At 42.6% G+C, this 16550-nt stretch overlaps 1 protein-coding gene and 1 long non-coding RNA gene across 5 annotated transcripts in view; one reads left to right on the top strand and one right to left on the bottom strand.

Annotated features, from left to right (window-relative positions):
• SPMIP2 (sperm microtubule inner protein 2) overlaps positions 1–16549 on the bottom strand; it is a 36983-nt gene extending 20434 nt beyond the window's left edge. For all 4 annotated transcript variants that reach the window (XM_081875500.1, XM_081875499.1, XM_081875501.1 and 1 more), the window contains exons 1-3: positions 16330–16549; positions 11555–11778; positions 8223–8281 (exon numbers count right to left, since the gene is read on the bottom strand). In XM_081875500.1, the coding sequence (XP_081731626.1) occupies positions 8223–8281; positions 11555–11778; positions 16330–16429 (383 nt within the window). In that variant the 5' untranslated portion in view covers positions 16430–16549. The remainder of the gene's footprint in view (positions 1–8222; positions 8282–11554; positions 11779–16329) is intronic.
• LOC309349500 overlaps positions 1–16550 on the top strand; it is a 41997-nt gene that overhangs the window by 2542 nt on the left and 22905 nt on the right. The window contains exon 2 of the long non-coding RNA XR_014159977.1: positions 7714–7870. This is a non-coding gene — a long non-coding RNA (uncharacterized lncRNA). The remainder of the gene's footprint in view (positions 1–7713; positions 7871–16550) is intronic.

The following is a 16550-nucleotide window of genomic DNA, read 5'->3' as shown; positions in this document are numbered from 1 at the left end:
ACACATTGAAAGATGGAGTAACACATCACATGCCACTCTGTTTAGCAGAATGCCAAAAAACAACAGCCTAACAACAACACCCAACCCTCATCCATCTGGTTATCCATACATGCAGGAAGCAAAACAACAAATTTCTCCACCCAGTCAGTCTCAATATGTCACAGCGCAGTTTAAGAACTCAAAGACTTGCAGGTGTTAGAAGAATTTCTTTTTAAAAACAAAACAAAACAAAACAAAACAAAACACTACTTCAACATTTTGCCATTGGATCCTTTGGGAGGGATGGTGGGATATAAATTTAATAAATAAATTGCTGCAATCAATTCTCTTTAAAGATTTGCTTAATTGCATGCATAGCTCATGAATACCATCTGCCATATTAATATATATATAATGAACTGTTGCTATTTACTAAATTTGGGTTGCCCATGGAGAAAAGCCTGTAAGTGACTTACAGTTTAAAACCAATAAATAGCATACAATATAACAAGTACTGTACCAAATCTAAAACATGACTAAACTACACAAGTCAACAATTAACAACAGAATCCATCTTGCAAGCATAGACACATGCGTAAATAAAAATCCTCCTCAGATAAAACAATCCCAGTGAACAATATTAAAATAATGGTTGTTAAAAGATTCTAAGATGGTTTAAATTACAGGGGTCAGCAAACCTTTTCAGCAGGGGGCCGGTCCACTGTCCCTCAGACCTTGTGGGGGCCCAGACTATATTTTTGGGGGGAGGGGGGAATGAACAAATTCCTATGCCCCACAAATAACACAGAGATGCATTTTAAATAAAAGCACACATTCTACTCATGTAAAAACACGCTGATTCCTGGACCGCCTGCAAGCTGGATTTAGAAGGCGATTGGGCTGGATCCAGCCCCCAGGCCTTAGTTTGCTTACCCATGGTTTAAAATGCTGACAGTTACTATAAAGCCTGGAATAAAAGGTGGCACAAAAAAGTGTGTATAGTGGACACCAAGCAGGCCTCCTTGGGAAGAGCATTCCTCAGGTGGGGGGCATTGCTGAAAAGCCCCCCTCTCTTATTGCCTAGTAGACTTCTATGGAAGAGGTCTGCCTTCAGGTTGTGGGGTCTCAAGCAGACAGTATGTGCAGAGGAGATAAATCAATCCAAACTGCGCCTGCAGATGAGTTTCAAAGTGGTTTGCTGTACCTGCTGATTTTAACCTTGGAAGGAGGGCAGGGCTGCCCACTTTGTCAAAATGGAACTGCTGGGATGGAGGAATTAAGGATCCAGCCTATTGGATTCAGTTCCTCAGCCTGCTTTATAGCCTGTTGGCAATAGTAAACCCCAATTATTTAATAGTGAAGATGTAAGCATGGTTCTAAAAACAGCACTGCAATTTAATTCACTTTGAACTGCCCAGGAAGCAGGAAAGTTTAAAATAGTCCCATACTGTTAACATAAGGTTGTGAAGTGTAGGTACAGTGGTACCTCGGGTTACGAACTTAATTCATTCCAGAGGTCCGTTCTTAACCTGAAACTGTTCTTAACTAGAGGTGTGCTTTCGCTAATGGGACCTCTGGCTGCCACTGCACCGCCACTACACGATTTCCATTCTCATCCTGAGGTAAAGTTCTCAACCCAAGGTACTACTCTCGGGTTAGTGGAGTTTGTAACCTAAAGTGTGCGTAACTGAAGCGTTTGTAACACAAGGTATCACTGTTTGGGATCTTTGCTCAGTGCATTTGTGTATTTTCACTTGAACGGGCTCTGTGGTCATTCCTGATCTGGTGATCAGTACCATGCCAGAAGTGGACAGGCAAAACATTAAAAGTACTGGAAAAAATAATACAGCATTTATTACAAATGGTAATTCCCTCATTTGCAGTGTGCCTATGCAAATGAAGACATGCACAACTACAAAGTGTGTGTGTGTGTGTGTGTGTGTGAGAGAGAGAGAGAGAGAGAGAGAGAGAGAGATCTAGTTCTTGAAAAGAAACAAAAATGGATAAGAGAAATGTCAGTTATTCTTAGCTCTCCTCTGGTTTATCTGCCTTTTTTCATAGCATTTTTAAAATGTTAGTGACTTCTGTCTGATCAAAGCTGGAGGAGATGGAACCTACTCTGCCAACAGGGCAGCATGGCCACAGTAAACGCAGTGCAACACATGTTTATCTCATCTACATGCTGTTAGAATTTGAAGCAGAGAATCTTCAGCCCAGTAATGTCAGGAAGTGCTACTTTCACATACTCCACCTGTTGTAAATAGAGCATTTCCCTCTTCACTCAGATAAGGCTTACATGGCGTGTGTGTGTGTGCGTGCATGCATGCACGCACACACACGATAGGAGAGGCCATGAGATTGCACAGGCTAGCCCCACCTGCACTGCTGGTGTCTGTCATGGCCATGCCTTCCACACATTCAGACAACATGGAAAAGGGCTCTCTAGACAGGGAAAGACTCTGGACCAGTCAGGATCCCTGCCCTCCAGTGGAGGAGTTCTACCTGTGTGCATCAGTTTTGTGGAGAGCCGTTTCTCAAACTGCCCACCATGGGCATAGCCAAGGAGGCGGGCAGCTGCCCCCCTAAATCAATTTTTAAAAATCCATAAAAATACTTAACTAACCAAGGTTAAGGACGCGGGTGGCGGTGTGGGTTAAACAACAGAGCCTAGGACTTGCTGATCAAATGGTCGGCGGTTCGAATCCCCACGACGGGGTGAGCTCCTGTTGCTCGGTCCCTGCTCCTGCCAACCTAGCAGTTCAAAAGCACATCAAAGTGCAAGTAGATAAATAGGTACCGCTCCAGCGGGAAGGTAAACGGCATTTCCATGTGTTGCTCTGGTTCGCCAGAAGCTGCTTAGTCATGCTGGCACATGACCCAGAAGTTGTACGCCGGCTCCCTCAGCTGATAAAGCGAGATGAGCACGCAAACCAAGAGTTGGCCACGACTGGACCTAATGGTCAGGGGTCCCTTTATCTTTACCTAACCAAGGTTATGCTCCCCTACCCTAACAAAAGCCTGCTCTGCCTTACAAAAATCCTGGCTTTGCCCATGCTGCCCACTTGTGCATTTCAGTGTCTGGAGGCTGAGCCAGCCCATGCAGCCCCATACCCTCCCTTAAACCTGCTGTTCCCTACAGAAAAGAGGGTGAATGCATGAGAAGAATTCTAATATGGTTATAGAGACTCTTGCACTGACTCTTATCCTGCCACATGCAAACAAGGTACACATCCAAACAAGTAGCTTCCTCCCCAAAAATCCTGGGAACTGTAGTTTGTTAAGGGTGCTGTATCTCTGTGAGGGGTAAACTAATGTTTCCATGATTCTTGGGTGTGGGGAGCCCCTGTGCTTTAAGTGTGGGATGTGACCCAAGTTCAGAAACCAAATCTAGACAAATTGAGAACTCTTGGTAATTCATGAAGTGCAAAGTGGCATCAAAACCCCGTGGTCTGAATATAGCCTTTTCTCCCAACCTTGTAGAACAACCTCTGCAAACACAGAAACTGCATGTGTACTTGCACTCAGGTTACACAAAGGAACAGTAGTTATAAGAGATGTATACATATTATAGTTTGAAAAAAAAGCTTCTTTGTTTTGAAAAGATGAATTGGCAAACTCAATGGGAAGTAAAAACAAACAGCTGATATCTTTTGTCCTTAACATGAATTACTTGGAAAGGGAAATCCCATCCCACCCACCTGACTTGCTCACTCTGTGGAATACACAAAGTATTCCCTAACAAAAACAATAAAGGGATGGTAGAAACTGCAAAAAAAGAAAGTAAAGTGTAACAGCAGCCCAAGGGTGGAGCTAACAAGAACTGAAACACAAACTGAGAAGTCAGTCATAAGATATGTCAATTGAAATATGAACAAATACTATATGGGTGTGAGAAACTGTTGTGGAGTTCTCTCTCTGTGAGGACTGTAACAAAAATAGTCATGTTGCCAGCTGAAAAACATTCAGAACTTGACTTCAGTTCCGTAATTTACCTAATCCAACTAGGAAAATATTATGTCTTGTGGGGAATCCAGAAGTGGACTAAATTTCACATTTGATCAGAAATAATATAGTAGTAGTAATAATATATTTAACATGTTACCAGTAACATCTGTGCTAGTTTAACTACTGGTTCAGATTACATTCCTTTCTGGTGTGTGCTATTTTCAAAAGGGCAAAAGTGTGTCACCACCCGCGCTCTACGTATTCCTCTTGTGTGTTTCAACAGGAATGCTTAGTTTTGATAAAGGCATGTGCCTTTCATTTCCCATCATGGCTTGATGAGCTTTAGTTTCCAGAAGCTCGGGAATGACATATGACCTTAAATGTACACACTGTGGTTTTGGTGGGAGAAGAGCCGGAAATAGGATTCCAGTCCAGCTGAGCAATGTGTGTAAAAACTGAGGAGAAAATGATGAGCATGAGCCCATACCTGCATGGGAGGGGCTAGAGTTCAGTGACACAACACACGCTTTGCTTGCAAAACGTCTCAGGTTCAGACACCAGTATCACCAGTTAAAAGATGAGGGAAAGACTCTTGGCTGACACCCTGGAGTGCTGCTGCAAGACTGTGTTGTTAATACGGAACTAGATGAACCAGAGGTCTGCCTTGAAAAAGTCAACTACCCATATACAGTGGTACCTTGGTTGTCACACGCCTTGGTACTTGCCCGCTTTGGCTCCCGAACACCACAAACCCAGAAGTGAGTGGTCCAGTTTGCAAACATTATTTGGAAGCCAAATGTCAGACGGTGTTTCTGCAGCTTCTGATTGGCCGCAGGAGCTTCCTGCAGCCAATCGAAAGCCGTGCCTTGGTTTCCAAACATTTTGGAAGTCAAACGGACTTCCAGAATGGATTCCATTCAACTTCCGAGGTACCACTGTGCAGACAAATTTTACAAACATTTATCACATGGCAGTTTTATACTTTAGGTGCTGGCCATTGGTCTCTGGCACTTGGTGAGCATTGCTACACCCCTCTTCCCTCAGATCACCAAGTCATGGGTAAAACATGGCTCAGAGCATGAACATTTGGTACAGGCAACCCACAATTAAACACATCAGGAGGAACAAGATACGAAGAGGGTCCCAGACAGGAATCACTACTGTGACTCTATTGGAAAAGTCACAGAACGCTCCACAGTACCCTGGAACATTCCACAGAAATCCACTACTGCATATGTATTTTCACTTGCTGTTTTTTTTTTGTTTTGTTTTTAATGCTCTGTTATGGTCACTAGTTGCTTTCTGAGGAAGTTGAACCTCAAAAAGGAAGTGCTGGTTTTCATGGTTTCAGTCTGAAGAGAGCATAGGAATTCCCTCATAGTGAATGCCAAAAGCATAGTGCAAGCAACAAATGCTTTAGGAGCTCTGGGGAAAGGTGTAAGATCCATGTCTGCTGTGCTAATGTAAAAATAGCAATTGTCAACTCAGTACCACTACATTATCTTTTAAAATACATATACATTGCAATACCAAACATTTTAGAATAACTAGGCAGGCTGTTGCTCACATTTAAGTTGGGTATATGATAGAGGAGGCTAATTTTCTGGGAATATGATCATCCAGAAATGTTTCCCACAGCTTATTATAGAACTGAGGACTAAGTGTCTTCAGTAGCATTTCACTGAAAATGGTTATCAGTGCTTTGTGCTGTTGGCATAAACATCATTATTTTTCTAAAGGATTGTGCTCTGTTTTGAGATATTAATTTAATTAACATTGGCTCTGCTCATACGTATGCTTCCCAGCTAATTAAACCATAGCTTAGAATTGGGGAATGAGTTTCACTCACCTACTCCCTTCCTCAATGGTGTGTCAATCCCAGTTATCCTAAGTTGCATTTCCCCAGTATGCCCAAAATGGACAACTGTGATTTAATGTCAATTTACTAGCCAGGATCTTAAACTATGTACCAAGCCAGAATCTCAATCTGGGAAGCATTCCATTCACTGATTGTATGCATCTCTGTAGCTACCTTTTAAATCCACTGTGACTTTTAGTATTAAGACTAGCCATGGACTTAACTGAGCTCCTAAGTTTTTGCCTCTATTCCAATCTGTGAGGTGGTAAAACAGGTGCCTCTTCCCCTCTCCCACATCCTGTCAAGTAGGCAGTCGGTGCAGTGTCCCAGTTCGTGAACCCTTGTCTCCTAATTTTTATTTCTTGGAAAAGAAAGAATCACAAACATGAAGGCGCCTTTCGCGAAGTCAGGACCTTGTTCCATTTTAACCAGCATTGTCTGGTTTGATGTGCTGTCCAACATCTCTAGCAGAAGCCTTTCTGTATCCACCCCAGCTACCTAAAAGCCCTTTAACTTTAGCTGCAGAAAAAAGAACCTTGGGGTCTCCTGTATGCAACATGTTTGCCTGTTACATTTTTTAAAATATCTGACCATTCCTCCAAGGAACTCAAAGTGGCATGCATGGATTTCCTCCTTTTATCCTCAGAGCAACCCTGGTAGGTAGGTAGGTTACACTGAGAGACAGAGTCTGGCCCACTGAGACTTCATAACTGAGTGGGGATTTGAAGCCTGGTCTCCTAGGTCCTTGACTGACACACTTAAAAAAAAAATTTTAAATTGATTTATGATCAACATTTGTACAAACATAACCATGCAAACAATAACAGAACCATACACGGATCATATTAAGTTTAAAAAAAAAATCACAGAGATGCTGCTGTTACATATAGCCAAGATTTTAAGATGAGACTATACAGCCCAGACACAACAAGGAGTGAGTCACAGGAAGAGTACTTATCCGACTTTCCCTGTTATGACACTCTAACTACTACACCACACCAGCTCTGAGCTATCACCCCAACCCACATAAAGAACCCCCATTACCTTAGGTATATGACAGAGGAGAGAGGCATGCACATACTCCTATGCCATCCAAAATTATTGGCAGGAGGGTGTCTGAACTCAGGTACTGGCTATTATCTGATCCATCTAGGGAGGAAATGTGCATGATGAAAGAAGAAAGGGTGTGTGCGCGCGCAATTAGAGTGCTGATTCTTATTTGTTTCAGCAATTTCCACTGCTGGAGATGCAAACGAATTGGTGTAGTAACAGCAGCCAGCAAAGCTTGCAAGTATGACACACAGTCAGGACTCATGTTGTTCTCCCAGCGGTATGCCTGCTTCCACTGAGGAATCTTCTCACTCATGGAATCTTTCTGAGCTACTGTCATCTTGTATCAGAAGCAATTGTATGCATGTTCTAATATACCCAGAATATGCTTGGCAGTTTAGCAAAGCAAGTAAGAAGTTGTCGTTCTAAATGCAACCTGCAGATTTGCTGCAGTACAGGCCCTGGAACTCAGTCAGTACTCAAGGAAGGAGGAATGTGCGACAGACAATTTTGCTTCCACTTTAGTAGGATTTATGAACTTCACACTATTGCAGCCAGAGCTGGTGCATAGTCTCATTGTGAATAATATTAATATATTTGCCATCCTGCTTCAGATATGAAAATGTATTTGGTTATGTGTATGTGTGTGTTTATGACTGACTGCTATTCCAGGAGGAATTAAAGCATAAACAAGTATGGAACTTATACATGTCCTTCGGAGTTTAGGGTAGTCAGGTAATTGCTTAACTTCAAATGAGTTGGGAAAGAGGGGTGGAGGCACCGGATCAGAGTGTTGACTACTTGGTTTTATGAGAAAAGGATTCATTTTCCCCCCAGGTGATTTGAGATGGAGCTTTGAGCAATATTTAATTTCTCCATAGGAAAGGACTATGGTTGCTGGTGATGATCTTGGCCTTGTTTTGGCACCAAAATAAATGGCACTTGGCATCTGTCTCCTTCCTCTCCCCTGCAACACAGCTGAGCACATGAACATATTTAAGCCTTGACAGTGGGCAGCCAAACTGGAAAACCGAGAAGGCAAGTATCTCTGTTCTCATCTGGTTAATATACACAGAGTGTTTCATGTGGGCAGTATTTGCTGAATTCTTTCTAGTCAACTGTAATTTAAGCTGCTCAGCATAACATTAATTGTAAAGCCCTTCCTACTTGCAGATATTGTCACCATATTGGAAGGCCACTTAGCATCATTGAGTCATAACAAGATGTAATTATTAAAGCCATTCCGTTCAAAGTAAATAATATGGACAGTACTACTCATATCTTGCCCATCACTTCTACGGTAGGTTAGTCCGTACAGGAGAGTAAAAAGAAATTGTTTATAGATCAATTAAAAAAAAACAACCCCACAGCAGCCTTCAAATAACCCTACCTGGGATTTCTGTATCGAGCCACTATTTCAAACTCTTCGGCTGGAGGAAATCGTTCATGCTGTCAAAAAGAAACAAATTATTATGCTTACAATGCATGTTTACACTCTAGTAAGCCATTTTGTCTATGGGAGGGGGGCACTTTCCATATTCTGATATTTGCAGATACGTTACACAGTAATCAAAAGCAAAACAAATCTACCTGAGTACATATATTGTATACATATCACTGGGGATCAATATAGTGATTCTAGTTGCAGAGTATGCCATGGGCACCTGTGGTACACAGGATTCCCAGGGTGTGAGATAAAGGGCCATAAACCCTGCCCTTTTTGTAGGGCTATAGACCAGGAACCTGTGGCCCTCCAGATGTTGTGGAACTCCAAATCCCACCAGCCTCAGCAAGCATGCTAGGGATGATGGGATTTGTAGTTCGGTAATATTGGGAGGGTTATACACCTCCTATCCTGCCATTTCTGATATTGATATTGTGTCATGGCTTTGGCTGTTATGCTTAAACCAGGAGTGGGCAACTTATGGTCCTCCATAGGCTGTTGGACTCCCATCATCCCTAATGGCCATGTTGTCTGGGATTGACTGGTTTTGGAGTACAGCCACATCTGCTGAACCACAGGTTCCCAGTCTCTAAGCTGCATCCTTCTTTAACAATGTTGACCCATGTGAAATTCACATAGAAGTGATCAGTGGTTTTTTTTATCTTGAGTTATGAGGAACAGGGCATTACAGAGCTATGCAAGAATTATGACAAAATATGGATCATTGAATAAAAACAATCTACAATTTAATTCACAATCTCTCTCTCTCCCTTTTAAAACCATGATGATGCCATCAAATTCTCATCAATTTTAAGTCCAAAAATACAGTTATAATCTCTTAGGCATTTCTTTAATTTTTTCTGCTAGTAGCTTCAAAACTGGAAGAAGAATTTGGTTGAAAAGATAGCATGACATCTATCTATCATCTATCTATAATCTATCTATCTATCTATCTATCTATCTATCTATCTATCTATCTATCTATCATCTATCATCTATCTATCTGTCTGTCTCACAGCCCTATATAGCACTGTCCTGCTTGGCATGCAGGTTCTATCCCATACCTGAAACCCTAGAGTACTGCTGCCAGCCAGTGTAGACAATACTTAGCTGGATGGACCAACTTTCTGATTTGGAGTTAAGGCAGCTTCCTATGTTTGAGACAGTCAACCATGAAATTAATTCTCTTATTTGAATTATCAAAGAGTAGCCATTGTATCTTAAGGGCATGCTTCTAAGCTTATCATTTTTTTGAGGATTGTGTCCAGTACTACTCAATACAGTGGAAATTGTCAGGAATAGTACATGTCTGCTAGATAATTTCTAGATATTATCTAGATTAACAAGCATGTATCAGATTGCTGGTTCAGTAACAGAGTCCACCTACCCTACCCATTCCATTTTTTTACAATGTCCTAACACATTCGGTGATGGCTATGCCAAGTTTTCTTGCCATCCTGCAGTAATTATGCTGTTGCAGCATTAGGCTGAGGGAATAAACCCTAAAAAGCCTTCAGGATAGGACAGCATTTGGCATAGAAACATTTGGCATAGAAACATTTTCAATGCTATTTCTTCCAGAAGTTTCTTGCAAACTTCAAACGATATTTTCCTAATTCTGAGGGTGTTATTATTATTTTTCATTGTTATTATTCATTAAAAAGAAAAAGAAAGCAAAACTAGATTTTGAAAAGGGTTGAAATCCACCATAGGGAATTGGAATTCTGAAATTCTGTCTAGTTTTAAATTTATGCATTTCAGCTATACTTTCAGCTGATATGGGCTGACTGTGCAATATACATGTCTACTTGGAAGTAAGCCTCATTGAGTTGCTCCCAGGTAAATGGTTGTATGATTGCAGCCTACATTTTTAAAAGTGTTTGCTCCCTGTTGTATATCCTGGCAAAGGGGAACCTCCAGCCCACGTGCATAACTTGACCTGCCTGACCTTCCGATTTGGTTTGCGAGGCCATTTCAGGAAAACCAGGCTATCCTGCCGTATACCCAATGCCATATCTGATGTCAGATAATGGGGAGGTAAAGACGTGGTTGGGCCAAAAGTGGCTTTTCAAGCGGCCTTGTGTCATGAATTGGCAAGACAACAGGGAGAAGGAAGAGGATCCCCGGCGAGGGGTGTAGCCAGGACTGGGACACACCAGAGCAAGCAGGGGATGGCAAAGGAAATACTCACAGGGTGATGGAGCATGGCGAGGGGTTGGGGGTCATTGCACAGGAACCAGAGCAGCAGGACTCATCCCCAGAGCCAGAACATGTGTTCACTCTCCATGAACACAGACTCTGAGGCGTAGGGAGCAGCAGCAGGCAGGGAGTCTGAGGCAGGCAAGGGCCCACAGCTCAGCTCACTAGCTGGCCAGGTACGGCTTGCTAGCTCTGGGAGGAGGTCTGTGATGCCTCAGCTGGAGTAGGTTAGGAACAGGTGGGGGTCACATGCCTCATCAAGCCCAGATGCTGTAATCAGCATGCAAAGTACAAAAGGGGGAAGCAGAGCTGAAGTGTTGCATCTGCCCATGTTGTTGGTTGTTAGCTTGGATACTCCAGGATCTCTATGGGACTTTGGGCACATGGATTGATCCCGGATTTGTGACTTGATATACTGACTTGCTGCCAGGTAGGCCAGGGATTCAGGATACCTTGGTGGTCGCCATTGCTTGCAAAGTGTTATGCTTTTGCTGGCACAATTTGATTTCGACGTAGGAAAATTGGTAGCCTGGTGTCAATGTGACACCAGGTGGCTGACAGGAAGGCAGCCCTGCCTACTGGTCAAACTTGGTCTATGGTTGACTGAGAGGGGGGCTCCCACCCCACAATATCCTGACATCATGCTTAATGTTACACAACAGCATCTTCCACTGAACTAATGCTGGGTGAGGCTGGGTGGATGCTATATACTTTACACACAAGTTAAGCTTTAGCAATACTGATGAACTGTCACACCAGGCTGATTTATTTTGCCCATCATAGTAATGATTGTGTGTGGTCTTTTTGTGTAGAAACATCACTGTGTTATTTAGTCATGAGGAAACCTGTTTAGCTAAAACACTACAATTATGCAGCATAAGTCTCTAGACACTGCTCCAGGGATAGCCAATGAGGTGCCTTGCAGTTGTGGACTGCAACTCCCACCAGCCCCAGCAGCATTGCCACTGATCAGAGATAATGGAAGCTGCCATCCAAAACATCTGGAGGGCCCTGTGCCAGCTATTCTTCAGCTACTCCAGCATAAGAGGGCATTCTAAAATAATGAAGAGTTTAGTTACCATTAACTGCTGGCCATTTTTCTGGGGGAGAGAATGAAACTCTCCTATTCCCCAGCCAATTTCTCCTACATAGCAACACCTGTGGTACCATGGAGGAGGATTCCTTGGTGCAGGTCTCCACAGGTAAGCAGCTTCACTAGTGCCCTCTACTGGCGCAGTTGCTCCTCCTATATAAAGCGTAGTTTCCGGAAGCCTTGATCTGTGATTACGCAAACCATCTGGGCCTTGAGAATAGAAAGTATTTTAAAATATGGTTATACGAAGGCAAAGATGGGGTACCTAATCTTAGATTTGCTACTCCCATCCTGACTCTAAACACATTTCAGTATTTAAAAATGGTTGCGAGTTGTTTTCTTTTTTGACTGCTAACTCAAATCCTTTTGATTCTGCATTTATTCCAGTGCAGACCTTCTACCTCTTTGAATGTGCTTGTGCCGCCCCCTATATAGACCTTGGAAAGCTGTGAGCAATAGCAGCATGATAGGGTGGCAAAGGGAAGGATGCCAGCAATGCCATATAGAAGCAAATGCTGGACAACTTTCCAGATTCTATGTGCTTGCCCCCAAATGTGCATAGCGTTCCTATATCATGAAGGTATGCTTCATGCATAGGGTCGTGTGCCTACAATGCCTTAATACACGGAGACTGGGAATAGACCATTGGCTGTGCTATTGGTTCCTCCACCTCCTCATTTTCATTTCTGCATGGGATAAACGTTTGCATGGACTGTCCTATTGTACTAAACTCAACTCAATGCATGGTGCCTATAACCCTTTATGTTAAAGTAATCCTTGTGCGGCCCTGTTTGAAAGAAAAAAAATGAAGTATGACATAATTACAAAAACATCCAGTGAGTTATGAAGTAAATTCTGTTACTCATTTCTTTGGCACTTCAATGTCCTGAATGTTTAGCTAGAGTAGAGGAGTGATTAAATTGTGTTCAACTCTTTCAAAATAAAGCTTGAACTCCTCTCCAGTCAGGCTGAAATTGTGTGTTTGAGATTGATTTGACAAATATTTATAGTAGTACCATGCCACTGCCTATAGTAAGCAAAAGTATCCCGCCTTTATTGTGTTAAGGATTATGATGATGACAGGCTACTGTTACTTTTAGAGATTATGTTCAGAAGAATGAGAAGGTTGTCTTTGGGGAATGGGATCTTTCATACTATGTATGATTGCAAAATGCATTAAATGGGAATCCCTTTGTTGAATGTTCAAAAGTGCACCCGTGTAGGATTTGAGGCTCTTTATTTCAACCATATGTATGCTCCCTGTGAATTAATAGTATATTAACAATACCTATAGGCACTGGGTTCCTAAGGCACTGAGAGATACATAGATTCAAAACCAACTAAAATGATAAAATAAGAACTATAGTATGTGTGCTCTTTCCTTCTTTTTCTCTCTCCCCCGCCCTGTTTAAGTGTAGTCTCTCTCATGGTAAACTTAACCCAAATCTGTAACCTGGTTTCTTTGTCTTATCCTATTTAAGGTTACAGTCCTATGCACATAGCTGTCAACTTTTCCCTTTTCTTGTGAGGAATCCTATTCGGAATAAGGGAATTTCCCTTTAAAAAAGGGGAAAGTTGACAGCTATACCTATGCACACTCACCTGTGAGGAGGTGGCATGGGATTTACTTCCAAGTAAACATGCAGAGGAGTGTTATGCTTTAAATGTTTCTCTTTCATCTTATAATTTGTTGGCTACCATCTAGGGCTCCACACCTTGTGTGGATGAATTCTACCCAGCTACATCTGGGTACGACTCCTTCTGATATCTGCTAAACACATAGGTGTCAGGGAAGCATGGTGAGGTGTTCTCATGACTCTTTCCAAATCTGTGGGGTAATAAAAATGAGAACCAAAAGCACAGAGCTCCTTTACCCTGCCATTGTAGACTACACACCCAAATTCACGCCACACTAACAGAGGGGTCTTAGAGGCCCTGATGTGGTAGGGGGAAGGCTTGGGTTGAGGAACCAGTGACTGTTATGTACTGAAGTTCTCACCCTGGGCCAGCATGGGGATACTGTAGATAGTTTTCGCTCTGGTCCACATATGCAAATAAGGGGTTGAAAGTGACGTTCAGTGATTGGATAGTTACAGAAAATGGTTACTGTTGCGTTCTAGTAGAGCTCTATATAAGCAGGCTGGCTGAACCCTTCAGTTCAGTTCTGTTCTAGCCTGTGAATAAACAAGAGCTGTTTGAAGAATCACTGTGTCATCTGATATGTTCACCCACAACTTAACAGTGACCTTCTGGATTTTGTTGGACTCAAGCTCCCCCCAATCCCTGCCAGCATAGCCGCTTGTCAGAGACAATGCGAGCTGTAGTCCAGAAACATCTGAAGGACCACAAGTATCCCATCAATATTATAAGCTGTGAGGGCCACTAGAGTTGTCTAGCAAAGTGTGAGGCAAGTAAGGAAAAACTTGACCCCTTAAAAAGAAGGAAGGAGGGTCTGCAGCAAAATGTAGAAGCAAAGAGGAGTTCCCTGAGAATGCATATGATTTAGAGAACAGAAAGCTAAAAGGGGAAATTGATACTTTCCCTTATAGAAAAAAGAGGCTGCCGCTTCAATCATTTCTCGGCCCCTTGGAGATGCAACACAAGCTTATGCTTTCCAGCACAAAAAAGAGTCCCACTGGATTCAGCCCCAGCAACCCTAAATCTTACCTAGCATACTTTACACAAAGTTAACTCACTTCAAAATGTAAGAGAAAATAAAGAAGATGGAGACCAGGTGGTGAGATGAAAAGGAAGCAGTAGAGAGAACCAGCAGGTTGTCCCTTAAAATCACGAAGATTGTTTTTTTTTTTGTTTAAGATTCATTTGGAAATGGAAACAAATATAACTATCTGAAAGAAGGAATATCCCTTGCACTGAAGTGAATGGGAAACCCCTGATAGAGAAAGAAGAAATGTTTTTTGAAATAAATGCATGGCTCCTTAAAAAATAAATGCATAATGTAATATTTTAAAGGTACCTCTAATCATGTAGAGAACATCCTCTCCTTTCTTCCTTCAGGAGGATCTCATTCCAGAATTTAGTTTCCTTTTCAGCAGAAGTGGATGGAATTTGCAAAAATAGTAAGCCCTCCTGAAAAACTAAAGCCTGCCAAATTTTAGACTAATATGTTCAGAGAGATTTCTGCTCTACTAAAGTTGATTTTGGGGAGGAAGGAAGTTAAAAGGAATCACTCACTTTGTTTATTGTGGTTTTGTGGTCAATTGTTTTAGTACGAACATGGCATATATTGTAAAGGTTCCCCTGGGAAAGTAACCTGCAGAATTTCAGGAAGATGAAAGCAGGGGCTTGGGAGTTATGAATGAAAAACGTAGCATTGGGCCCGAGTTCTGTTCAACTGGCACCAAAAGTTATAGAAACTAAGTGCAAAACTGATTTGACAGACATGGATGGTGTGTGAGCATGTGACACATGGGGAGTAGTATTTGAATGTCCAACATTTTCCAAACATGTACCACTAGAAGTAGCAAAAATCTCAGGACAGGCAAGAACAAGGACATATATTACTTCAACATCACTCCCCAAACCACTATGATTGGAGCTCTGGTAAAATAATTCCCTCTGATTAGAAGCTAGACCTGTGAGTCACAAAAGAGCTAGCCTTCCCACATTCCCCTCCCGATATTTCCTTCTATAGAAAAGTTTCAATTTTTGCAAACTCACTGACTTTACATGCTTTCTTAGCATCCCCATCTCCAAATTGCCCCAAATATCTTCAGAGCTTTCAGCTTCAAGGGTGTTTTGGAGAGATCCTGCTTTGGCTTGGACAAGGCCAAATCTATCTGAAGTGACCCCCCTCTGGTTCACGATGCACATCCCTACCCACAAGCACTCTTGCTGTCACATTCTATACCCACTGAAGTTTCCAAATAGACTTTAAAGACAGCCCCGCATAGAGCATACTATACTAATCTAGCCTGGATTTAAAAGGAGCATGTGGTTCTGAGGCAAGTTCTGCTTCCTCTAGATAGGACTGCAGCTGGTGAGTCAACCAATGAAGGAAAAGAAACCCACTCCTGGCCACCAATGCCATTTTGCATTGCATTGCGTTGGTAGCAATAAATCCAGGACTTCTGTCTTATCAGGATTTAGCTCCAGGGTGTGTGTGTGTGTGCTTTGTTCTTATCCATCCCCAAACTGCCTCCAGACAACTTCCACCACTGCACTGGATTATACCAATAACATTTACATTCCAACCCCTCAGGTGACCTCCCTAGTGGTTTAATGTAGATGTTTGAATGTGCAGGGTAGGGGACATGATGGGACGGGGACAAAATGGAACATCGTGGCTTCCCACCACCTTGTGGACTTATCCTCCCCCTGAAAGGACTGTGACCATTGCAAAACCATGCCTCCAAGTCCTGTCCCAGTGAGATGACCCAGAAAGACATGCATGGTATTGAAAGCTGCTGAGAAGCCCAGGAGAACCAACAAGGCCACACTTTAGATTCCCCAGCATGTCATCAGTCAGATGGTTCCACTCAGATCAGAAGTCATATAAATGTAAACTTCTCTGCTACATGATCAGGTTCGTTCATTTTTGTCCTTCCATGCTCCTTTAGCAGCACAGAGCAGCGAATCTCTATTTATAGAACATGATACAGAGTGACGATATGCAATGCTGCGTATGATGCAGCAGCTGAGTGTCACTTCTCACGCTGCTCCATCGATATGATGAATGCTATTGCTTCAGCTTCATTTGGCAGGCAGCCATTTAAGCGGCTATGGAACGGCGGCGGTTACCTGTGAATATCATTCTATTCCCTGACCCTTCAGATGGGGTGCTGGAAGTCAAAGCGCGCTTTTTCTCCTTGCCCTTGGCAGGCTGGTCTATAGACTGCATTGTCACCAATCAGTTAATCCTTGGCAGGCTCGCACGAGTTCTGAGCACTGCGGCAGCTGTTGTTGCTGGCTGCCTCGCTAGACAGCGCAGACAGGAAAAATGGTAAGCCAGGCAGCTTTGG

This window comes from Podarcis erhardii (genome assembly GCF_964252035.2).
Source record: "Podarcis erhardii genome assembly, chromosome: 9".
Taxonomy (NCBI): Eukaryota; Metazoa; Chordata; class Lepidosauria; order Squamata; family Lacertidae; genus Podarcis; species Podarcis erhardii.
This window is presented reverse-complemented; position numbering and strand designations above follow the sequence as displayed.